The sequence below is a fragment of the Sipha flava genome, unplaced genomic scaffold (genome assembly GCF_003268045.1).
Source record: "Sipha flava isolate LNK unplaced genomic scaffold, YSA_version1 271_pilon_pilon, whole genome shotgun sequence".
In the NCBI taxonomy this organism is placed as follows: Eukaryota; Metazoa; Arthropoda; class Insecta; order Hemiptera; family Aphididae; genus Sipha; species Sipha flava.
The window spans coordinates 85,329-112,727 of NW_020272935.1; the positions used below are offsets into that span (position 1 = coordinate 85,329).

At 26.6% G+C, this 27,399-nt stretch overlaps 1 protein-coding gene across 2 annotated transcripts in view; it reads left to right on the forward strand.

Moving 5' to 3' along the window:
- LOC112685266 (odorant receptor coreceptor) overlaps positions 1-24,546 on the forward strand; it is a 44,641-nt gene extending 20,095 nt beyond the window's left edge. The window contains exons 1-9 of one of the 2 annotated variants that reach the window (XM_025557103.1): positions 9,073-9,183; positions 17,065-17,433; positions 18,652-18,892; positions 19,263-19,467; positions 22,215-22,377; positions 22,450-22,549; positions 22,912-23,016; positions 23,251-23,406; positions 24,392-24,546. In XM_025557103.1, coding sequence (XP_025412888.1) covers positions 17,069-17,433; positions 18,652-18,892; positions 19,263-19,467; positions 22,215-22,377; positions 22,450-22,549; positions 22,912-23,016; positions 23,251-23,406; positions 24,392-24,442 — 1,386 coding nt within the window. In that variant the 5' untranslated portion in view covers positions 9,073-9,183; positions 17,065-17,068 and the 3' untranslated portion in view covers positions 24,443-24,546. Of the gene's footprint in view, positions 1-9,072; positions 9,184-17,064; positions 17,434-18,651; positions 18,893-19,262; positions 19,468-22,214; positions 22,378-22,449; positions 22,550-22,911; positions 23,017-23,250; positions 23,407-24,391 lie in introns of those variants that run through there. The other variant, XM_025557102.1, reaches the window with a different exon arrangement.
- Positions 24,547-27,399: the final 2,853 nt, after the last annotated feature.

Sequence of the window (27,399 nt, forward strand, 5' to 3'; positions counted from 1 at the left end):
TTTTTGGTTGATTTGCTGTTATTAAGATTATTGTTACATGCAGAGGCGTACGTGTACTGCTTATTAGTGTTATCTTTATTTGAATGTATATTTTGAGTATTTTCATTAGGTTTTGTGTTTGAATAATTTCAGCTATGAATAGGATTTGTACTAGTTTTATTTTTATTTTTGTGTTTTAATATCTCCTTATAAAAAGTACACCCTCTATAGTTAGCCGGGTGATTACTTTCACAGTTAACGCATTTTGGAGGAACTTCTAATGATTTCTGACATTGACTGTAATGATGGCCACCTGCACATTTGACACACCTAGATGGTAAGTGGCAAAATTTTTTGGTGTGGGAAAATCTTTGACAGTTTGTACATTGTGGAATATCCTTAGAGGGTTTCCGTGGTTCTACTATTATTACGCAATGTAAAAGTCTGTTTAAGGAAAATATTTCATTAGATGATTTTGACAATAATACTGCTACGATTGGTATTGGCGATTTGAATTGGTTTTATAGGCGTGTGACAGAAGCGACTTCAAATTTAAGTTCTTGAAGTTCGTTATAAATACAAGCTTCCGATATGTTTACAGGAAGATTTCTAATTACTACCGATAGTTGTTTATTTTCAGGAAGTTGGTATGTGTGGTATTCGATTTCGGACTCATCGAAAAGTTTAGTGGCGGTTCTATAGTCGTCTATCGAGTTTAAATTAATTTTTAAGGCAGATTTTGTATTTACAATGGAGAAATTATCAAATGTTATATTTGCTAAAGAAGTATGAAAGTTTTCGTAATCGGAAATATTATAAACATAAATAGGTGGAATTTTAGGTCTGACCTGTGGTTGCTGAGTACTGTCGTTTTCTGTAGTATTGTTCATATCACCGGTGTCTTGGAGAGTTAGTAGTGGTGAGAATCTGTTTTTGCTAGTGTTAGGAGGTGTTAGAGCGACACTGCTAGTTCTTTTCTTTGAAGTATCAGGAAGGTTGAGGTCTTGAGGTGAAGCATTTTTATTAATGGAATTCATTGAAATTAACTTTAAACACGCGCGATTTGGAGTAGGATCACTACGGGCAACTCAACACTACGGCTACTGATAGCCAACTGATGAACAGTAATGGTAATTGATTAACAAGAAAATCCAGATATCTTTTACCTGTAAGTGTTCCGTCGTAAAAATAAGGACCTACAAGTACTTCATCAATTAATCTACACCACACATTTTACCCCAAACTGTCTGCTATATTATTTGCACTATTTTGTAATAACAGTTGTACAGTGTTTAGGTTGATGCTTCTACATAGTATGTTAAGATCGTCTGCGAATAGATTTGCAGTTACAGGGGGTTCTATTGTTTTAACAATATCGTTTATTGATAGAAGGAAGATCGTGACTGCTAAGGATGATCCTTGGGGAATCCATTTTCTTGTGTGAAATTGTTTGAAAGACAGTTTGAAACTTTCACTTGAAATTTTCTATTGGTTAGAAAGTTTCTTATATAACTGTACATGTTTCCGTTTATTAGTATTTTGCTGAGTATTTGGAGTATTCTGTGTCTTTATACAGAGACGTATGATTTAGTTATGTCGAAGCTGGTCATTCCCGGTATTTGTTTGTTTTCGAAGGCTTTGACAATTTCAGACTTTATTATGTAGAGGTTAGGTCGTCGAAAGCCACTTTATTCATTTGATAGGATTTTGTTTTTTCCAGATACCAAATTAGTCTAGTGTTAATTATTTTTTCTATTGTTTTTGTCATGGTGTTTAGTAGTATGATTGGTCTGTATACTTCGACAGTATTCTTATTTTTACCTGATTTAGGGATTGGTATTATTATTACTTTTTTCCACTTTTCTGGTATTCTTCCTGTTTTCCATATTGTGTTGTATAGGTTAAGTAGGTAGTTTTTGGCTTTAGGTCCGAGGTTTTGTAGGAAGCAGTAGGATATTTCATCGGGACCGGGGCTCTTGCTTTTGCATTTACTAAGAGCGATATTCATCTCTTTTAAAGTTATTGTTGCATTCAAACTAATTTGGTCTGTGTCTAGGGGGTTGATGTCGAACTGTATGGGAGTGTTTTCGGAAGGGATTTTTATTTTGTCTATGAATTCTTGTTTGTATATTGAGTTGCTGAAGTTTTCATGGAAGAACGATCCGATTATTTGGGTGACTTCTTCTGGTTGTGATGTTGAGGTGTGTTCGTTGGATATGTGTATTTCTTTGTCTCGATTGAGTCCTTTCAGAAATCTGATTTTGTTCCAAAGTTCCTTTGAGTTGGTTCTATTATTTATTGAGCCAGTGAATTTTTTCCAGGATTTTTTTTCGCTGCTTTTGATTAGAAATTTGGATTTGGCTCTGAGTTTTTTGAGTAATATGAAGTTTTCAAGTGTTTTGTTTTTTTTGAATCTAATGAGAGCTTCTTATTTTCTTGAATGGTTGTTTTTATTTCATCATTCCACCTGGGTACTCTTGGTTTCGTGTTTTTTTTTTTGTATGGTTTCTGATAAATTAGTTTGCTGCATTGGTTATTATGTGGGTGATGGTTTCAGCCATTTTATTTGTGTTTTGTTCGTGATTATTGGGTAGTTCGTTTGTTTGTTTGTCCACCATTTTTCGAATGAGAGCCAGTTTGGTTTTTTTAAATTCCATCTTTTGTTTTTGTTTGTGACAGCTTTCCTTGGAATAAATTTTATTTGAATAGGTATATGGTCACTGCTAAATAAGTGGGGTAGTACTTTCCATTTTAGTCTGTGTGCTAGGGACGGGGGGAATAGGGTTAGATCTATGCAGGAGAGGTTTCCATTTGCTATGTTTATGTGGGTGGGTGTTGAACCATTTAGTAACGCTATATTGTCTTTTTCCAAAAGTTTTTCAATTGCCTTGCCTCTGGGGTCAGTTTTGTCGGAGCCCCATAATGGATTGTGTGCATTGAAGTCACCGATATTATATATGGTGTGGGAAATTGTTGAATAATTTGCTCGATATTAGCTGTGGTGAATTATTTCTGGTTTGGGAGGTATATATTACAATTGTAAGTTTTTCTTTCAGATTAATTTGGACAGCTAAAACTTCTATTTCACTTAGGATGTTTATTATTGTTTTTGGAATGTAGGATTTAATATATATTGCTACCCTCCACTGGCTCTATTTGCCTGTAAACGGTTTTTACTGTGTCCATCGTAATTTTTGAGAGGGGATATGCAGTTTTCTTTAAAGTTGACTTCTTGGAGACATATTATTTCGGGATTGTATTCTTGTAATAGGAACTCAAGCTCATCCTTTTTTTTTTATGAATCCATTGAGATTCCATTGTATGATATTTGGATTTGTGTCTGACATGCCAGGGTTATAGGTATGTTTTGCTTGGGTTTAATTGGTACGATGGTTTGTATTGTTTGGTGGTTGGTTTTATTTCTCAAGGGAAAGTTGTGGATTCAGTTCCACCTCCATCGCTTGAAATAAATTGTTTCTTATCCGGGTAATGTTGTTTTTTGCTTGAGTAGAGGTGAGGGAGGGTCTAATTGTTTCTAATATTGTGAGAATGTCATTTCCTGTTATTCCATGTTCGTATATAGATTCTAGCAGGTTTTCTTAAGAAGAGATATTTTATATTATGTGCTTTAGTTGTGAGAAATTGATGTTGACATGTTTTGTATTTTCGAACAATTGTTTGGTTGGTTCGAGGTGTTCGTCAATGTTGTCGGAAAAACGTCTATGTGAATTTGAGTGGGAGCAATGATTTGGTGGGTTGGTTTCCATTGGTGTGTTTTTTATGATTTCCTCGGAGGGATTGGAGGTTTTGAGTATTTTTTTTTTTTTGGTTGTTTGGATGCTTGTTGATTTAGTGGGGTGTGTAATATTTTGATTGTTGGGCTTGTTGGATCCGCTGAGGATATTGTTAGTGAAGCTTGACGTTTTAGTGTTGGGAACAATGTGTCGTTCTAGTCTTTATGACTTTCATCGAATATTGTATCGGTCAATAAACTAGTGGATGGTTGATCGAATTTAATTAGATCAGTAGATATTTTTTCTGAGGGATATAGGGTGTTTGTTACATTTACAGTGTTCAGCGGTTGTGTTATTTCCAATTTATTCATGGCCATTTTTTTGCAAGTTAAAGACGTGTGCCCTATGGTTTTGCAATTGAACCATGTAATACGATCGTCTGTGAAAAAGATGCGGTATTGGGAATCGTTATCATTTATTAGTAATGATCCTGGGATGTTAGGCGCGTCTTCGTGTTTTATGAACATTTGTCTCCGAAAACTTAATATGTGTTCATAGTGTTATAAGGCACGTAAATATTGTGTACGTGTCCACCTTCATATAATAATTGTTAAGAGAAATCGTCACGTTTGTATTAGGAAATGTCCTTAGAAATTAAGTACGTTTTTAAAATGTAAATACAACTGCAAGATTGATGCAGTCCAGGGCGCGTACAGTTGGCTAATTATCAAATGTAGAAATCCGATGGCCACAAGATGTACGTGTCGTCCGGAACGATTTCACACCAAACAGCAGTGACCTAGCAGTCACAGGACCAACATAAATACCAAAGGGCGAGAGCCGAGACAGCAGTTAGATTCCACAGCTCAAGTCACCCACACATCACCATTGGAGATTCCACGGATTCTGTCCGTATGTACATTGCCTGACCGTTAAGACTTACGAGTTTATCGCTCCGAGCCCTCTGACGCATGTAGGTGTGCACAAGGAATCTCCACTCCGTACATTTTATAAACTTATATATGTTATTGTGATTTCTCTTAACTTAAATAAATATCTACTTCGTTTATCAACAATATTGTACGATTCATTTGAAAATAACACCTGGGTCGCAATAATAGCCTTCATTGGTGATTCCAGCTTTGAGGTAGGTTAATTAGGATATCGGTGTTATGTTGGATTTTTTTAAGTGGTCGAGTATTACTTGATTGGAAATAGATGGGCAGACATTGGATATTACTATTCTTTTAGTCGGGTTAATAAGTCTGCGAATCTAAATTACGTGTTCGTTAATATAAATTGATTGGTGTGTTTCCATTAGATTATCGAGTATTATTTAGTTTGATAGGAAGATACAGAAACGGTTGTTTGAAATTTTGGAGCCGAATAGTATATTTTTGGGTGATACAATTTTGCCTATGGCCATGATGTATTCTTTTTGTGGTATACCATCAATTGAGTTAAGTACTAACGCTTGTTCTCTTGACGGTGGTTTTTCATTTGCTGTGATTGCGGCGAAAGTAAAAATATTTTTATAGTTTTTATCCGTAGTGTATTGAGTTGGGTTTAATTTAGAAGTGTTATCGGATATTGCTGTGGCGGCGAAGTTATCGAATTGTGTAGTGTTATTGTCAGTGCTATATTATATAATCGTCAACAATGTTGATACTGGTGGTGATCGGTGGCTGGGTGGCGGGAGTATTGGAGACAACGGTCGACGACGGAGATATGATGTCGTTATCGCCTGCTTTGGTTGTGTGATAATTAGATTGAGTGTGTGCTGGTGTTGTTTTTGTTTTACTAGGATTTGGTATTTTCGTCTCCATTTCGAGTATGGAGTCATTTGTTTTTTTTGGAGTTTGTGGTTTTGGAATTTTATTTAACTGGGATTTGTTTGTAGTTGTTTTGCCTGGTGAGGCGTTTTTGTACATTTTAGTGTTGTTCTCAGGTCAAGTATAATGATTCATATTACCTGTTCGAATGTGTAATTACGTTATTGCTATCGGAATCTTGATAACGACACACGTGTAGAACGGTTGGTGGTTATACACGTATTGAGTTATAATTTTATTTTGATGATTAGAGGCTCTTATATGTTTTTCAGTACTTAAGTTCTGAGTGACACTGAAACGTTTTTCGCACTTTACCTTTACCTCACAGATCTTACAAAATAATGCACTCCCGTCGAACGCGAAAATATGCTCACCGAATTCAGTAATGTAATTTTTACCTCTAATAGTAGCTGCTGTTTTTACTTTTGGAATTTTAACATAATTCGTAAGCTAAGCTAAAATATTAATCAAATAATACAGACACTCGATACTACCTCACGGAACACGTCAAATAATATAAACGAGAAATCCAGAACTGACTACTTTCTATAATTTTACAAGAAGACAAAAGAATTGTTATCGTAATGGAAAATATCAGAAATTTATTAATAGGACATTTAGAAGTAATTTATTTTGGTAATTACATAATATTTGACTCGAATATGCAGTTAATAACAAGAAAATTATAAGATATGCGAATAAATAAAAAAAACCCAAAATATGCAATTATGTGCAAAATAAAATGTTGGATTTGGATTTATATGAGTATAATTCAAATTTGTAGCTGATCTTGCAATTTTTTAGTCCATTCAGTAAAAACATGCAAATGCATGAACTTCTGGGTCCTATATATAACTGTATGAAATAGAGCTGTAATTATAAGTAATATTTATATTTAAAAAGTTTTTTTGATTTCTTCTTGAAAGTATATAAATTGAATATTTGAAATATTATATAAAGTACCTATATGACGAATAATTATTGAATCATTCAACTCATTTAATCCTACCGTCAAATAATTATTTGATCAATCTTAATTCTTGAATCAATGATAAAACTCTATAGAGTTTTGATTGATAATAAACAATGGGAAAAAAATCTTTAGATTTCTAGGTAGTTACTGTATTAAAGTTCTAGTAAAGCAGAATAGGTAATGGTCGATTAAAATAATTAATCGCTCAAGAAAAATTGAAATAAAATAGAAAAATTGAAATAAAATTTTGAGATAACGAATAAATATATTTTATAAAATATATTTCCATTCTACAGTTCACGTGTCTAACGAAGAAACATACTATTTTTATTATTTATACTATTTATATTTACTATTCGATAAATTATTATTGAATTGAGTGCTTTTACTGCAAAGTATTGAAGTGCTTCAATGAAAATAACTTTAATAGGTCACCATATTAGTGAAATCTTTTCTGTAAACTAGACAAAGTATTTATAAATACATGCGAAATTTAAGGATTTGTAAATTGAATATAACTAATCAATAAACGCCAGTTTACATTTTAAAAACATTTTAGATAAAAATAGAATTTATATTAACACATACCTTTCTACAAATAGCACCTATATAAATATATTTTCAAAATTTTTATTATTCATTGTCAGTGTTACATTGGTTACTGATTTAATAAAATGTTATAATTTATTATCTTAGATGTAATATTTAAAAGATAAGTTTTAGCTAGTAACTTTCAGTATACAGTACTTACTATTTAATACAAGTTATTTATCCCAATTATTTTGAATTTGTATAGAATTAATATATTTTGTAATTATTGAATACCTTATAGTTAATATTTTATTTTACTAATTTTCTGGGAAAAAATAAATATGTTCAAACAATTAATGTTTAAAAACAAGTAAACGTACAACAATTTAGATTTGATTTTTATATTATTTTTGAAACTCAAAAAATATTCTAAATAATTTAAAGATCAATCTCTGAATCCTTAAAATATGGCGTTTTTAAATATACTTTAGATGGTGTGTACACAGATATTTATAATTGTTATCATTTTTATAGTTGACAAACTATTCAAAAAAATAAAACGTTCTTCAACGTTTGGTAATCATATTTAAATGTTATAGAAAAGGTCAATAGCCCTTGTTAAGGTGGCTTGTTAAATTGGCTCGTTAAGGTTTTTCTTTATTTGGTTCACAGAAAAAATTATTTAATAAATATTATACTATCATACTATTATGAGCATAAATTATAATTATCACTTATAATCTGCATATACAATGTTATACATATTATACTTTTGTATTGTTCTGATAGTCATAAAAAAGATTTAATTTTGCATAATTTTCTATAGTATATTTTTAAAATTTTTTTTTTATTAGTATTAAGACATCAACTAATGGTTATTAGCCAATGGTAACATAATAAACATAGATAATATTATTTTTTTTAATATATATAAATGTTATCATTTTCTTATGTTATACTTAAATTTTGTTTTTTAATTCTGTTTCCTTGAGAAAGTTGATTAGTTTTCGGATTGCTTCTGGGGGGTGCGAAAATTTCATATAAATTATCTGGGACCTGAAACTTATAATATATTATATAAATAAAGTATACACAATAAGCTAATTGTTTAATTTTGATTGTACGTAATAATTTTGCTTTTTGACAATAGTGTTGAAATATAATTGGATACAAGATTTTCATAAGATTTTCTTTATAGCCAATAAATTAAAATAACTGTAATTTCGCAAAAATCTTTTTTAGTCATTAAAAATTGAAATTTTGATTTTTGAATATTTCATTGAATTTCCATTAAACGATATTAAATATTTAGTTGTTATCCTATAAAAAATTAATCATTGACACTCGAATCATTTCTGAGTTCTTATATTAAAATTTTAAGGACATTTCATAGTTTTAAAATATTTTTATACAATTGTGTTCTGTATACAATATAATATATTGTATATATTATTTTCATAAAATATATTCTCATTAATTATTATTTGAAATTTTCTTGGAAACTATTGATACTTTTTTAAAATGACCTTGCTAAAAGATAGATTTGTGTCAATTACCTAATCAATATAAAGATTTTATATTACTAGTGCAGCAATGCTTTACAAAACTATTAAATAGTGTACTTTTTTTTGCTCAGTGTTTAAAATATTATGGGTACCATGTAATTAAAAATTGCAATATCTAATTAATCATTGATCCGTAGTATATGATTGTTGTGTTCAATAATTTCCGCATAATTTTATTGAATTCTTTAAATATGTTATAAAGTTATTGATTTTCGTGACCAAATGCTGTGTATCATAAACTATAATTACTATATAGGTAGTCGAGGTTTTTGTGGTAGTGGGAAACTTGTGCACTAATGTCACATATAAGGCAAAAGCCACAAAGAAATAAACTAAATATTTAAAATGGTATCCCTTTAATAGGTAGGTCATAGAAATATCTAAGTCCTCCCATTCCGTGACCCTGGTTAAACATTTTACACTATATCTACTTTAGTGTTATTTTGACTCTTCAAGAATTTGGTGTTGAGAATTCATGAATTGTGTACATGGAGAAAGACTCAACTCAAAATACGAAAAATTCAATATTCGGATTTAAATTGTTGATTGTATTGAAATAAAAGTAAAAGGTATTTAACTAATGTGTATGTCTGTAATGTATCATTTTTGAAAACTGTAGTTTTGTATTTAAAAGAGTATGTACAATTTTGGAAAGGTTTAAAATTAATCAAGTAAGGAAAACATTTTCCCGGTAAATTTAAATGCATGCTTATTATTATCTTCACTAACCTTTGAATATATGCAAAAAATATAGCTGCAAATAGTTGAAATCAAAAGTTGTGAACATTTATAGTATTTAAACAGCATCCATTGTATTGGTTTTAACTTTCAAATAAATACATTCATTGGATGTAACCTAAGAACAGTGCCACAATAACCGGTTGTGTTGTGTTTGTCAAGCCCAATGATAATATTTGAAAAATATGTAGAAAGCAAGAAAATAAAATCATTTTGTAATAATAGTTATTATTGAAGATTGAACCATATTTTATCGGTTTTGTTTTGTACACATTTTTGTATATCAACGTTTTTTTTTGCGGCCTGTATAATCAAAATTCAAAATAATTTGGTTACAATTAATTAAAGGTACGGTTTCCATGCAGAGTGCAGACGCGGGGGGCATTCATTTTATTTACACTTAGGTTCAAATTAGTATAGTGGTGGCATTTACTATGAAGAACATTTTACGAGTATTATATAAGCAATAATTTTTAAAATAATATGCTTGTGTGGATTTATCATTGTATTAGTGTATTAAAAATTATATTCCAAATATTGGTAGTATTTAATGAACTATAGTCTTATTTTTCTTACGTCAATATGGCAACACGGTTTAAAGAATACATCAAGTGGTTGATTTATTACACTTGATGTTTGTATTACCCAATGATAAACATACTGGGTGATTTGTTAAACATTCTTGACTATATCGCCCCATAATCATGTATTAATATAATAAGTTAATCTGAGTTTTGTATTTATAAATAATACACATTAATATTGGTAGATATTATATTTATAATCGTGAATCAACAAAAAATTGAAAATGTATATGTTTTATATAGTTAAAATGAAATCATTTTTTTTTTTGTTAACAGCTCAAAGGCTGGTTGATAGCAATTTTTCAATAATAAATTATTGTTGTCAAACTCTACTTTATGTAGCAGTTGAATAAAATTAATATTAAACTTAATGATTTAATTATTAGTTAATTGTCATAAATAAATATAATAAATATTTATTCAAATTTACTGTATGTACTAGGATGTTGGTTTGTAATAAAAAATGATATGTAAAAATCATACAAAAAAGAAAAAAATTCAAACATATTAATAATAATTTTAAAACTAATATTTGAAGTTGACTTTATATATTTTAAATATCTGAAGTCTTATCTTATTAATATTATTACATTTAAAAAAATACTGTATCAGATTTATTTTAAAATATAACATACATGTAGATAATAGATATACGTGTCACGTATTCGTATGATAGTCATAGTGACAATTAGATTAGCAAACATTTGTAGATAGAAATATAAAATAACAATTTTTTAAATAAAAGTTCCCCTATTTAAATGATTTAGATGACTACGTGAAATATTTTTATTTATTTTTCCAACCTGTATATATAATCACGATGATTTGTATTTGTTATGTTTTGTAAATTATAGAAATCTTTATATATATATATATAAAAGAACAGGCCTTTTTTTATGTACCCATTTTGAGACGACGCTATTTAACTTTTTTCAAATTTTTTTTCACAGAATTGTTCCAAATACCTTCCTAAGTGTCATCATGTTACGCGATCTTCAAAATTTTATTTTAAAGGGTTGAAATCGATAAAAATAATTTTTTACATGTAATTTGTATATCTATATTCATATAATAATAACAATAGCAGTTGAACGATTACGGTTGCTATGACTTATGTAGAATTATATGAAAAACCGCGTTATTTTGATAACCACAAATAACCGAGCTGACTCAATAAACTCGCTAATAATTAGTGGATTTCAAGCACTAAAAATGGATTACTTTTTTATCGATACAGTATTTAATAGTGAACATCGGTACATTTTCCTATCGAGTTTTTAAATTCACAAACACCATCTGGTATGCCTTCTCATAAAATATCACTGAAGGAGTTCCAATCATTTTACTGAAAAATTTGAATTCTTCTAGATTATGTATTGGGACTAGGCTCCAAGTAACTTCGTAACTTCTCTTACAAAAAATATCATTAAAGCTGAAATTTTGACCGGATGTGCTAAGAGAGAAAAAATATTTTTACTGAAAATATCATTATACTCCAACGATTTTCTAGTTAATTTTAGAAGAGTTCAATTTTCATTAAAAGTCTGGTAATGACAATAAACAAAGCCCATGGTCAGACTTTAACTTACTGTGGTGTAGATTTGGAAAATAACTGTTTTTCACATGGACAATTGTATGTGGCATTGTCTAGAGTTGGAAGACCTGACCATTTATACCTTTATGTACCACTAAATAAAACTCAGAACGTGATATATCAAAAGGTTTTGACTTAAGCCATATTAGAATTGAGCAACTACCTAGAGTCATTTGTAAATATTATTATTATTTTTTTTTGTTTCGTTTATAATTCAGCTACTACAACTATTAAGCTTTTGATAGCATTAAATAAAATACATTTTTTTTTTAAAACACAAAAATGTGTGTTGATTTAAAAATTTCATTTTGAGAAAGCAAAAACTACACACGGGCGAAGCCGGGTAATTCAGCTAGTTCAATATATTTAACTATTTAATAAGCTATTGTTTAGTTATCTTTATTATTTGAATTATTACAATAATATATTTATCGTATCATATTTTTTTACATAACGATATTTTTATTATTTATCATTGATACTTTTAAATCTTTATAGAGTTATTATGATTGTTCGGTATATTAAAAATTTAATTTTTATAATTGTTACATGGATTTGTCAACAGTCAATAATTTCATATTCATATCAGTTGTATCTATGAATAGTGTGTTTAATTAAACCATGGTTTATTACTTTAATTTGTATATAATAGTATCAAAAATACTGATATTATAAGTTGTATTATATTTATGGTACCTATTTTATTTACAAAAAATAAAATTACTTTTCATAGTGTTACATACTTAACAATCTCATTTCTTATATTTTTTTTAAGTAAATAATATTATTTTATTAGATAGGTACTTAATTAAAATTCTATGTTATTTTGCTCCAATTTTAAATTGTAATTTGTGTTATAAAGATCAATATTCAATATTAATATATAATTTATATTCAATTTCAATACTTTATTATTTGGAATATATTTTGTTTTGCGTTGGTTGATTTGTAAGAGCTGTTGAGTAAAATACAAAGGGTGATACAAAATTATAGACAATTAGTGGTGAAAACAACACTCTGTTTGATATTTTCAAACATGCTTCTTTTAATTCGTTTCAGTATTTGTTCAACATTAAATTTGACAATATCTTAAAGGTGTAAATATTTGTCTATATTATCTTTTTTGTGTCAATATTATTTAAATTCGCTGTATTTTTAACAAACTGAGCATAGAAAAACGTCTATGAAAATATGTTTATAATACGTTAAAGTTGACCTTTTCATTTTAGAAGTTTGTCAAATGATAGTAATAAAAGTTTATTTTATGTGCTTATGTAAGTTTATCATTGAAAAATTATGCTAAAAACGTATAAATACTAATAAAATAAATTAAAAGAAAATTATACTTCTTCGGTATTGTTAGCCGTTTCCATAGTGATCATGGCATTTGTATATTACCATAATTATACTATGGATTTGTTTTTTATTGACCTATTGTACATTTGATATATTGTATTTTTTTTGGGATATTTTTGCATATAGGACCTTTTCGCATAGATTAGGTAGTGAGTGATATTAAATAGACTAAATAAGCATTTTTGCATATCGGATATTTGGTGTATGTGGAGATTTTAAATAGTATATTATAGATATCTATGGGAAACATTACCCATATACTGGTATTCATTGTCTTTGAATGATAATTTTAACGTGAACTGCAGTATTTATAACTGTATTTCACTCATAGGTATATTTTATGATGCGATTTAAATCAAGTTGGTACAGTATAATTGAATACATAAAATTATATTATTTATTTATTTAAATCCTCATTTTAATAAATAAATAAATAAATAAATGGATAAATATCATTATTTTTCTATAAATAGATACAGTCGTTACGATATATTACAGAGCCGGCCTTAGGATGGAACGAGACCTAGGGCAATATTTTTAGCCGAGGCCACTGAATTAAATTTTTTGTTTATAATAAATTTTATAATTATAAATGTTAACCAAAGGATACTATTATTAAGACTTATTTTATTTTTATTTAAAAATGAGCATTACATTAATAAAAATTAACCATATCATAATAATTAATAATTAACAGTTTACAAGACATTATTGTTTATTTATAATTGATCGTTTGCCTAAATATCATAAATTAAATTATATATTTTACAGATTAGAGAAAATTGACTTTTCTTGCTTTATACTTAGCAAATTAATTAATTACTTCGTCGAAAGTCTAAGTTTGAAGCTATATCTTTTTCAATAGATAATATTGCAAGTGAAGAGAGTCTTTCTTGCGTCATTGATGTTCTTAAATATGATTTTATCAGTTTTAATCTAGAAAAAGATCTTTCTGCCCTGGTCACAGTTATTGGAAAAGTTAGTAATATTCTATAAGATATATTAGCATTAGGAAATGGATTTTGTAGATCTTTTATAAATTGTAATACTTCGATGGACGTATTTATTTCTACTGGTATGATTTGTCTGATAATTTTTAACTCAGATAAAAGTTCTGCGCCATTGATGTCGTGTTTTTCACCATCTCTCAGAGAAATGTCTAAATCAAAACAGCATTTCATCAAATCATTCTCACTTAAATTACGCAATTTTTCAGGAGAATATAAAAACCCAAACATATTAGAATACTCTTCAAATTGTAGAAAACGTAATTCCATGATTGTATAGCAGTATTTATAGTATAATTTGATAAAAATATTCAATTTTAAATTTTTCTTCTGGTGATTTCTGAGAATTAATTGGTTCTTCGTCTTGCTCATAAGAAAAAAATCGTTTTCTTTTTCGAATCCTTGTCTCTTTAAACACAGGGTTAATATTTAAAATAGTTGATATCTCTTTAGCATCAGCTATTGCAGAATTAAATCCGATATCTCTATAATTTTTTAAAAACTGTAGTAAACCTTTTAAACCGTTGATTGCGACATCCAAATTCATATCTCTTAACTGTAATATTTTGCTAACGCTATTGACCAATAGGAGAAGATCATACCATATTACTACGCTCATAATAAATTCAAAATTTTCCAATTCATTTATCGCAAGTGATTCAGCTTCACTTTTTATAGTAGGTTCAGTTGTACTTTCAGCTACTTCTATAAGAGCATCTCTAATTAAGGCAGCATGATATCTTATAGGTTTTACGCTATCAACTCTACTTTCCCATCTAGTTTCCGATAGTCGTTTCACTGAGCAATTAGGCACATATTTTTTTAAAATAGACAATCTTATTGGAGAAGCTGCAAATAACAAATATATTTTATTTATTATACCAAAAAATGTCATTGCTTTCGAATTACAATTGGCCATATCTCCTAATAGCAGATTTAGATTATGACATGCACATGGAGTGAAAAATGCTTTTGGATTTTTTTAAAGAATTTTAGCTTGTACTCCGTTATACTTACCCTTCATGTTAGCGCCGTTGTCGTAACCTTGCCCTCTACAATCTTCTATATTTATGCCATTTTTATCTAACTCCGAAAGAATAGTCGAACTAATATTTTCTCCAGTTGATGAATGTATTTCTACAAATTTAATAAAATGTTCTTCAATTCTAATTTTTTCAGAATGCATATCAACACAACGCAATATAATCGATAACTGTTCTCTATGACTTAAATCTGGTGTATAATCTAGTATAATTGAATAATATTTTTCTGAATTTATTTTTTTACAAATTGATTTTGATACAGAGGATGCCAATATATTAATGAATTCATTTTGTATAGTTTTTCCTAAATAATGGTCATGTATTTCTTTTGATTGAATTCTTCGAATATGTTCTGAAATTATGGGATCAAATTTGCCTAACATTTCTATAAGCCCTAGAAAATTACCATTATTTGAATTAAACAATATGTCACTTTCACCTCGAAAAGCGAGATTTCGTTCTGATAAATAATGTACAACATGAAGAATACGAATTAAAACTGCCCGCCAATGTTCTGTTTCCTTTCTGATTAATGTTAAATTTTGTTTATCAATTGTTATATTTTTTTTCATTCTTATTTCACAACTAATCCATTTTTCAATGTTGAGTAAATGATTTTGAGAACACTCATGACTTTTTATTCTCTCTGCAATATGTTTCCAATCATTAAGTCCATCATCCGCCAAGCCACTATTACATGCATTTCCAAAAAGTTTACAGCAAAAACAATAAACCACATCTTTTTTCTTCGAATAAACTAACCATCTACGTCTAACTTTTTCACCATTAGATAAAGTTCTATAAAAATAATCAACTGAGAATTTTCTCTTTCTCTCACTGTCACTAATTTTTATTGGAAAATCGTAATTAAAAATTTCATTTGGACCTTTTTCGATAATTGTATCTCTCTCTCTAATACTTAAAGTATAAAGCCATTTACCAGGATCTTCAAAATTTTGAAAAACTGTATCATTTTGATCATAAGTCATTTCATTTAAATTTGAATTAATACTTTCTACTTCATTCATATTTAAATTAATATTATTAGAAATTTCTTGTTCGTAATTAAGACACAAAACGGGATCGGTCAAAATTACATTTTTGGGCGATTCATTCAAAGAGGAAGTACTATTAGCAATGGGGCTTCATTTTTATTCTGCGATTCTATTTGATTTGTATTATTTTCTTGTGGAAGTTTTAAAAACTTTTGAAAGGCACCAGTTTGACTCTTTAAGAATTTTTCTTTTAATGTTTTCTTTTTTAATTTTTCACTGCCCGATTCAAATTTTCTAAATTTATCTCGATCACGGCCCACTGTAAAGATAAAAAACTGTTGAAACAAGAAATAGTGAAATATTATTTTAAATATTTCCAATAACAAATAAAACCACAATCATTTGTCATTTAAAAGAAACCTTTTAATACTTTTTGTTTGGGAGGGGGGGGGGCGAAATTTGTGTTGTTTGTAAGAAAATAACATAATTTAAATTTTTAAATTTTAAGATCCTTCACTTCACTCAGAATCTAAAAATTGTTTTTACATAAAAGAGCATAATTAGTTATTATAAGAAAAAATATTTGTATAAATTATTTTATATTATACTATATAATATTGCATGAATTCTATCCATTTTAAAAGAATATAAATCTACGCTTTAGTTATGAATAGAGTACGGATTTATCGATAAGATATGAAAAATAAAACATGGAAAAACACGAATTGAGTACTATTAAATTACTATTCATAGCAATTTGAAACTTCATGCCCTCATATTTATTTAATATAATTTATAAAGTAATATAACTTTAAAATATTTTCACGCGAGGCCGAAAATGATTTATAAAAGCGCGAGGCCCGGGGCAGGGGCCCCGCTGGCCCCTCCCTAAGGCCGGCTCTGATATATTATGTGTGTGCGTGTGCGTCGTACACATGTGAAAGTTAAAATCTAGGAAATACAAGACTAAAATTATATGTATGACTATGTGTCAGTACATAATGTAGCAACTGTGTTGGATACAATTCACTAAAACTCATAGCTTCAAATTAAATGAGTAGACGAGATTTTGAGCAATTTTACTTGTACTAAAAATTAATTTTGTAAAATTATGTTGAAATATGTTTTTACAGAGTTATGGTTTACAAAAAAGATGGTCTTATCAAAGACCTGTGGCCAAATATTCGGTTAATACAGTTGTCGGGTCTATTCATAACCGAATATTATGACGATTATTCTGGATTTTCTGTGTTGCTCCGAAAGATTTATAGCTGGGTCACAACTGTAATAGTGTACTCGCAATTCATATTTATGGTGATGTTCATGGTTACCCAGTCTAATGATTCAGATCAGTTGGCTGCTGGAGTGGTGACTACGTTGTTTTTCACCCATTCGATGATCAAGTTTTTATACTTCAGTACGGGTACCAAATCTTTTTATAGGACTTTGAGTTGTTGGAACAATACCTCTCCACATCCACTATTTGCAGAATCTCATTCAAGGTATGTATATTGTTATAATAGTTATTTGATGGTTACAATTCTAATTATATTTAATAACGTATATGAACCCTGGAATTGATTTAATTAAAATCGTATTAGACATATTTGTTAAAATTTAAAATTTTTTATTATTGCAGTTAATATTAGCTGTGAGGTTATACCTATCGGATTAATTTCGATTCTTAATTTCTTTAATTCATAATCAATATACATATATTGATACATTATGTTGATATCTATGTATATATATGTATATATTCAGTGTTGGGGAAGTTACTTATTTTGGGTAGTTAAATTACATTACTAATTACTTAGCAAAATTATAGCTAAATTATTTTAAGTTACTTTTTTTCATTTTGTCAAGTTACATTATTTATGAGTTTTAAAAGTAACTCAATTACAATGGAAGATACTTTTTTTTTTAAAATATCACTGAAGCTTAATATTTTTGTCTATTTTGTCTATATGACAATACACAAACTGAATAATGGCAATCAACAATATGAAATTATAAACAATTAATACTAATTTTGCTATACATTAAATATTAATCTTTATTTTTCTAATTTATTTAAACAACAATTCGTTTTCAAAATTATAGTCACTAATTTTAGATCGCTTTTTTGTGCATATATCTCTTGCTATGATAAACAAACGTTCAACAGAAGCACTTGAGGGTAAAGCAGTATTATACTTCAAAAAAATTAATCTCATTATTGGCATGTTTTTTAAAATATTTAAATCATCATTAAAAGGAGTAAATAAAAAACGTTCAAGTTCAGCATTAAAATGTTCTTGTTTTATATCTTCATCAAAAATAATGTTATTATTGACTTCCTCAACTTGATTTTGCTCTAAAGTATTATCATTAACAGGTTTGAAATATTCTATTTCACTTTGAAGGATGTCAGTGGCTTCTTATTTTTCCATTACTAACATACCTTTAAACTTTTATTGTTTTTAACATATATTAAACGAAAAAAAGTAAAGAGTAATTTAGTAATAATTACTACAAAAAAGTAACTTAAATTACATTTGAATTACTTACAATAAAATATAATTAACCATAAAATTACTTAAAAAATAATTTCGTTACAGTAACTTGTAACTTAAGTTAAATTACTCTCCAACACTGTATATATCATAGTATATTATATATTTTATTATATTTTATACATTAATTATAATATAATATTTATATAATATGTTACATTTTAGGTTTCATGCAAAATCATTATCTCGAATGCGTCAATTGTTAATTATTGTGTCGGTAGTTACGATTTTCACAACAATTAGTTGGACAACGATTACTTTCTTTGGCGAAAGCACGTGGAAGGTTCCAAATCCTGAAACATTTAATGAAACAATGTCGGTTCCAATTCCTCGTTTAATGTTGCATTCTTGGTACCCATGGGATGCGAGTCATGGATTAGGTTATATAATTGCTTTTATCTTACAGGTATGTATTAAATATCATAAGGATATCAATAGGATGTTTTATAATTTATGCAAAGGAAAACTATTAGTTTAAATATTTAATTTTTTTTAAGGTTATATTAGATATAATGAAATATTAGAATTATTAGTTTTTTCATATTATATCTAAGGTGATATTGAATTATATTCAATAAGAACTCATAGTAATTAAAAAAAAAAACATTAAACCTCATACCTCTGTTTAATTAAATATTTTTAATTATCTATGTGAAATTATTAGTTGATGTTTTTAGATTTCTATATTTACTAAAAAGCTTTTAATTATAGATTTCATTTGACATTGTCATTCTTAAGTTAATTTATTTAATTAAACGTGTTTAATTTTTATTTAGTTTTATTGGATATTCATAACCCTTACTCACTCGAACTTAATGGAAGTTTTGTTCTCGTCGTTTTTGGTGCATGCGTGTGAACAACTTCAACATTTAAAGGAGATATTGAACCCATTGATTGAGTTAAGTGCTACCCTCGACTCAGTAATTCATAATCCAACCGAAATATTTCGTGCTACTTCAGCCAAGAATCAATCAGTTAATGGTATTAGTAATTGAAATTTAATATTATAAAACATCTATATATTAATAATGTGATATTTAATTTTAGAATTAACAATATTTTTTATGAATACCCTGTATAATATTATAATTGATTTAGGATAGCAGTATTTCCTAATTTATAAAAATATTGATTTTATCATAAAAAAAATTAAATAATCATAATTATTTTAACATAGGTACTTACCTTTATATATATATATACATATGTAACACTAGTAAAAATAAAATACCAAATTACTTATATTTATTATATGATAAAACATGCATTATGTAAAATATTTCTAGAACTCTAAACTATACAAAACTGTGGTTGTAAATATTACAACTTATAACTTCGTAAAAAGCTAAATAATTCAAGGCTCTAATAAAACTGCAGAAAAAATTACACATGAGAATATCTATATAACATGAAATTAAAAATATCATAAAAACAGTAGACAGGCACAGTTATCTTAAACCTTGAAGAATATGGGATGGGAAAGTAAAATGCAGTAGGTACTATACGGTGTTGTATATGGAGTTAAAAAAAACAATAATTTTCTACACTAGATGTTAATTCTGGTTCAGTTAACATTAATAACAAATCATTGGGTAGATCTTTATGCATGGTACTCTTCAATTTAATTTCACTATTGTTAATTTTGAAAATTCTCATTCAAAGTAAAATTTTGTAACTGATATGATAGTATATAGTTTTAGTACAGTGTAAAATTCATTAAATTATTTTGTGTAATTGTTTGCTTTCATCTAATCAAGCCAAAAATGGATGGATTCATTATTAGTATTATTAGTATTCTTTGACTTACCACTGTGTAATTGGTACATATTTTAATAGTTTTTTTGATACATCAATATGGTGTAGGAACATTAGCAAATGTTGATAAGATTAAAATAATTTTAGGTGTATAGTTTAAACTAGGGATGGATCGAATATTCGGTAGTTATAAATTTGACGTGTCCTCAATGAACTTGATTAAGCAATATGTTATTCAGTGATGGTAAATTTTATGGAAAGAATAATCGCCTGTAGTGCTAGTAGAAAGGGCCAAATTCCCGATATCATTTTTCACTGTTAAACCTTAACTTTTCCTGAAGAGAATGATATATTTGTTATGTTTTTTTAAAAACAATAAATTTAATTTATAGCAGATTTAAATCCTGCGATCTTCTTGAGACACCCTATATTTAGACAATTTAATATATAATAATATGAAAATCTTATTATTATTTTTTAATTATTAAGTATATTTTAATATTTTTTATCTTGTATCGCTATACATATTGTTTTTAACAATCTACTCATGATATATATTTTCATGATCTTTGGTATCAATATTTTGTTAAATATTCAACACCAAATATCACCTAATTATTCTGCACTGAATATTCAGCTCCGGATCCCGAATAATATTAATATATAAAACATTCGGTATTTTTCGGTGTTGAAAACAAAATATTCGTTATTCGTTTTCTCCAATTTAAGAAATTCAGCATATCACTAGTTAGTATTGTATTAGTATTATTAATTTCTTATTATTTAAAAAATAAAATTTTCAATTAAAATTATTAAATTCTGCATTTATTAATTTGTAGTACAAAAAACATTTTGTGAAATCTCCTGAAAAAACGTTAAAAAACATTTTTTTTTTTTTATAAGATTGTCAATTTTTAAAATTTCTTGATTACAGCTATTTTACTTTTCTTAATGATACGATTCATAATTTTTCTTTATTCTAAACGTTTTTTCTCTTTTATACTAATTTTTTTCTAGGCGATTCTTATAAAGTACACCGTCAATTGAATTCAAAGGAATAAAACTATTTAATGTTTTTACACTGTTTAAGTGATATTTAGATGTTTTTAAACAAATCTATGGTTCGACATTTTAAAACCATAGTTAACTAACCAAATATATACGTTATCACTACATTCGTTATTTATTATATTACTTTAAAATCAATGGCATGGGGAAACAAAATTATGTGTTAAAAGCTTCCCTGTATTTCAACAAATCATCAAACATATCAAAACAGTTCTGAATTTAAATTTTCTTAGAGCTTCGAACTGACTGTGGATACAGATCTAATATAGAATAGCATCGTCTTCATAAAATGCAATCAAAAAGCGATCTTTTGAAAGTGGTGAATTAGGGTTATATAAATTGATCATACTACTATGATCAATTTGTAGCTATACAAAAAAAAAAAATATATATATATTATATATATATTAATTATAAGTACTCGTATATAATACAATAATTAGTTACTAAAAATATATTGTTGTTACAATAAAAGTACCTATATACTATCATCATTATGTAATTTCTTATTTTCCTTTTTTTTAAATGGTCAGAAATATAATCTATTATAGTTGCTGAACTAGAAAAAATATCTGTATACTTAGATAAAAACTTAAATTGTACTATGTTCCCTGGAAAATATCCTGTTGAACCAAGGCTCGTACCATAAGCATGTTTATACCTTAAAAGATTAATCTAGTATTATATATATAGGGGAAGGTGGGGAAGAACCATACTTGTAACTTTTATGTACTGTAGAACTTACAAAATTTTAAGGATTTGTCATTTATATATAATAAATTGACATTGACGTACTGAGTACACTCGTGAGAATTATACTATGTGACTAGTGAATGTTTTCGTTGTTTGAAAAACGCTAACATAGGTACCTACCAAAAGAAAATTTAAAAAAATTATTATTTCAGACCGCGAATATAATGGGTCTTACGTGAACGAAATAACTGAATATGGTACAAAAGAAGAAACCGAACTAAACGGAAAAGGACCAAATAACTTATCTACCAATCAAGAAGTACTTGTTAGATCAGCAATTAAATACTGGGTTGAACGACATAAACATGTAGTCAAGTATGAAATCGAATTAGGGACGTATGTTGAAGGTATTAAAATATTAATAAAAATCAATTTTTTTGTATACAGATATGTGAGTTTAATTACCGATTGCTATGGTGTAGCACTTTTGTTTCACATGTTAGTCAGCACGGTCATTTTAACCATTCTCGCATACCAAGCAACCAAGGTTCGTCGGCATTTTGTATAAAATTATTTTGACAGTTATTCAAAACGTAGTTTGAGTCAAATGATCAAATGTCCTATTCATTTTAATATCTGATTAATTAAGTATTCTTGCAATATTTATAACCATTGAAAGATATTATACTAAAATACTATTGAAAAAATTATCATTATCTTTGTATTTAATAGTTAAAACGACTTTACAATTAAAATTAAATTAAAATCTCTTCGTATTAATAGTAAAAATGTGCTATATATATACATTAATAATAGATCATATTTAATATATTCTGAATTTTTAGACGTTTATATTACTAAAATAGTATATCACATCTTATATTTTTTTCTTTTTATTATTTTCAACAGATCAATGGAGTTAACGTATTTGCGTTTTCGACCATTGGATATTTATTGTATTCGTTCGCTCAAATATTTATGTTTTGCATACACGGCAATGAACTTATTGAAGAAGTGAGTATACACTTACGAATTAACTCAATAATGTGTCTAATTGTTTACGTTAAAATAATAATATACGGAATGTACAATTACACAATATCCATAGTTTTATTAAGGTTCAATTATAAAATAAAGAGGTGATTTTAATTTGAGGAAAACCATATGTTTTATTATAAATATTAAAACTTAAAATGTTATCCTTTATCTGTAAATGAACTAGCTTTACATTTTGTCAATTATTTTCAGAGTTCATCTGTGATGGAAGCGGCTTACAGTTGTCACTGGTACGATGGGTCCGAAGAAGCTAAAACATTTGTTCAAATTGTTTGTCAACAATGTCAAAAGCCTTTAATTGTGTCTGGGGCGAAATTTTTCAATGTCTCATTAGATTTATTTGCCTCGGTAAGACCTATACATTGTTTGTTATTTATTAGTTATTATTCAATTATTTAAGTTATTCATTTAAACATTTTTCACCATATACCTAGTAAGTTCAGATTTATTCTATTTCATAAGTGCAAAATTGCATTCTTTTTCTTCTTCGATAGTTCGATTTCGAACGTCGTGACCATTTAGTTTATACAAGCGTATGGTTATTACTAATATTTCTCCAAACTTGCAAAATTGCATAAAATTTAATAAATATATAACAACTCTGTACAGAATAAAAAAGAAATAAAAATTATTACATTTTTTATTTTTTATTTTTTTATTTAACAATGAATTATACAACTATACAATTAAACACAACTAGTAATAATGAATAAGAGATGACTTTTTTTAAAACAATTATTAATATTAAATTATTATTAAAATATAAAATAATTAAATAATGAAATATAAAAAATAAAAAAAATGAATAAATTAAATAAATTAAAAAAAAAAAATAAAACGAAAAAAATTTTTTTTTTATAAAAAACTATAAATATAATATAATATACAGTTGATATAATATAAAATATATAAAAATTAAATAATTAAATATAAAATAATTATTAAAATTATTAAATTATTAAATTATTTTAATTTTGATTCTTTAGAGTTCATAATTTGTTTTAGGTAAATTTTATCATTAAATACACCTTCCAACTTAGTATATTTACTTATTTTTTAGTATAACCTAAGCGTCTATTTTATTTTAACTAATCACAACTACTATGTACATTAATTTTTTTTTTCTTATTTGAAAAAATAATATATTAAATATTTTTTAAATCGAAATTATTGATCTTGATTAAATTAGTTTTTTTTTTAAAAGTTTATCAAACTCAAGTAAAATTATCATGAAAGTAATTTTCATTGAATAAATATTTTTATTCTTCCTAATAACATTTAAAAATATAGAATGATATTGCATAAATTGTATGAAAATGGTTTCTTTTTTTAGGTTCTTGGTGCTGTAGTAACATACTTCATGGTGTTGGTGCAACTTAAATAAAACAGTTCAATGAAAAATACTATGATAATTTTAGTGAATTTCACTTGTACTTGTATTGTTTAAAATCTGGGCTTATTATGTTACCATAGATATTAATTTTATTTTATTAGTGTATTAGGAATTTTAAATAGAATATTTAAAATGTTCAATAAAAATAAATTATTAATGTCGAAATTCTTAAAATATTTAACTCAACAGCTCATAAAATATGGTTATATCATATATGTAATATAAGTAAGATATTTTTTATTCTTATTTTATATTTGCGTTACATTACTGTAAAATATTTTTAAATCAACAATATTCAATATATTTTTGATTTTATGATTTTGAATTTCCACAGGTGTAGTTTAATTATTTTATTAAACTAGATATACGAGTAAGTTGATATAAGTTCATTTATGGAAAATTTAAATAATAATTGAATACAAAATGTAATTATTGTTTATATGGAAACTAATAAAGGTTAGCGGATACAAAAATAATTTTATAATTAAAACGAGAATAAGGTAAAAGTATACAACAGTTGAATAAGTAAGTAAAGAAAAGTATTTAGGTATATTCTATATAATAATATAATAATTTGGGCAAAGTAAACATTTCTTTGGCAATTAATAAATAACATCATCATTTAAAATTTAACCCTACAATTTTTTTCTATTTAAAATTTAAAAATTGAATTTCATAATTTAATTATTTAATTTTTTCCAGGTTTTGATATATATACAATTAAATACTATATCAAATATGATATAAGAATAAAGATTATCATTTAATAATCTTGTAGCTATATTTTTTATGATAAAATATTGTATCATATCGTAGATAACTATATGATAATTTTATTAATTTAATTACTTGTAATTTAGTTGTTCCATCAAAAAAGTCTGGTTCATCTGGATAAAAGTACATAGTTGCAATTTTTAGATAATAGTTCAATAATATTGTTTTGTTTTTGATGCTGCGAATGAGTTAAGTAGAATATTGTATCAACGAAAGCATACTCATTGAAATTAGAACTATAATAAAATTGTATCGCATTGCATCATTTTAGGTTGAATAAGTAAGTATATCGTTATACCATAACAATCAACTGCTTCCTAAAAGAACGTCTACATTTTCATTCATTAGATTTCTCATTCATTAACTGCACAACTTAACCTTGTTACAATTTTCATAAGGTTAGTAAATTATGTATAAGTCATTTTCATAAATTGTTGAGGAAGGTTTAATAATAATATTTTTAATGGTTCTCAATTTTCAAATTTAATAACAAAAAGTAATAAATTGCACATGAAAAATATTATTTATATATATAAAATGTATACATTCTATTCATCGTCTTAAAATTAAACTTTATTAATTAGTAAATGCTAATTATAATTATTAACAGTTTTATTATGCATTACTGAATAAATTGATTAAATTCTGTTATATGCATGTAAACGTGGTCTCTATATCATCTTTACCATATTTTTACCAATCTAACTATGCAAAATTTGAATACACATGGACTTTCAATAAATTATTCACATTAAAGCGAATGAATCTGGATCAATAGTAATGAAAAATAATAATAGTGGGATAACTTCTTAGTTAAAAATTTTCTTTTTCATAAAAACTATTGTAATAAACTATTGCAGTAGGTTGATAAAATATCACATTTTCATTACATTTGAGTACTAAATGTAAACATGATAGTAATGTAGCCGTATAGTTAATTAAATTATTAAAATGTGTTTTGGAGAAATTTTTTTTTTTTTTAAGCTGAAAATTTAGTACATTTTTAAGAAAAACTAACGTTTAAAGTATTTAGTACATTTAGGCGGATGTTTGTATAATACATTAAAATTTAAAATTAAAAATATAATTAATTTAGATAGCAATATTTTAATGATATTGAAAATTATAATATGACTATTGTATATAAATAAGATGTAAAGTATGTAGAATAAACAGAATAATAACAACCGATGTAATAATAATAATTATTATAGTTAATTATCAGTTATATCAGTTTATTAATATTTTGAATAAATTATGCTTATAATTTCGTAGACTGAATAGATTACTTATATAATACTATATTGTATATTTTATTAAAAATTACGAACAAATTAATACTAGTATAATCATAATAATATAATAAATATTGCATAAAAATTGATGTCTTTAAAAAAAAAAAAAAACACTGGTAATTTATTTATTTTGAAAGTTATTTTTACTATAATTTAAAATAGTTACTTATGATTTTAGAGTTTTATGTTGATCACATAAGTTTGATTTATAAATTTCAAATTTATAATCAATCAAGTTTTCTTAAGGTTAAATTTACTTAAACAATCATTTTGATCTTCTGCTGAATGGTAAAAATGATGTTTAATTCGAACATGGTCGATATTCATTGGACATAATGGTGGATTTCTGGTTCGGGGTAATGAATTACAAAATATTGCAATATTGGCTTAGGGTAAATTGGTCAATGTCGAGAGGCTAACTCTAAATACCTTGTATCTTGGAATGTACGTTAGTAATAACGGAAAACACTCATCAATCAACTTGATTAAGTTTCAATTTTATTTTACATTAAGAATTTATTATATGTTGATAGTTTCAATTGTATATCAGAAGAACTAAAGAATTTAATTTTACTAATAATAATATTAATAAATATGGTGATGATTGAATCAGATTCTGTACATAATGAAACGTTACTACTGTCTAGAATTTGTAAAAATATCTGGTTCTATCATTATCCATAGAAAATTTTTTAACTTTATTATCTAAATATATTTAAAATTAAAAACTAGTTATTACATGTGATTTAAATAAAACTAAATAAATGTACCTAATTTACAAAACCTTTAGATAGAGATAATTAAAATATAATAGCCTAAATAAATACAGAATGAAAATTACAAGCCATATTGCTTTAAATTTAACAATTTATATTGTTA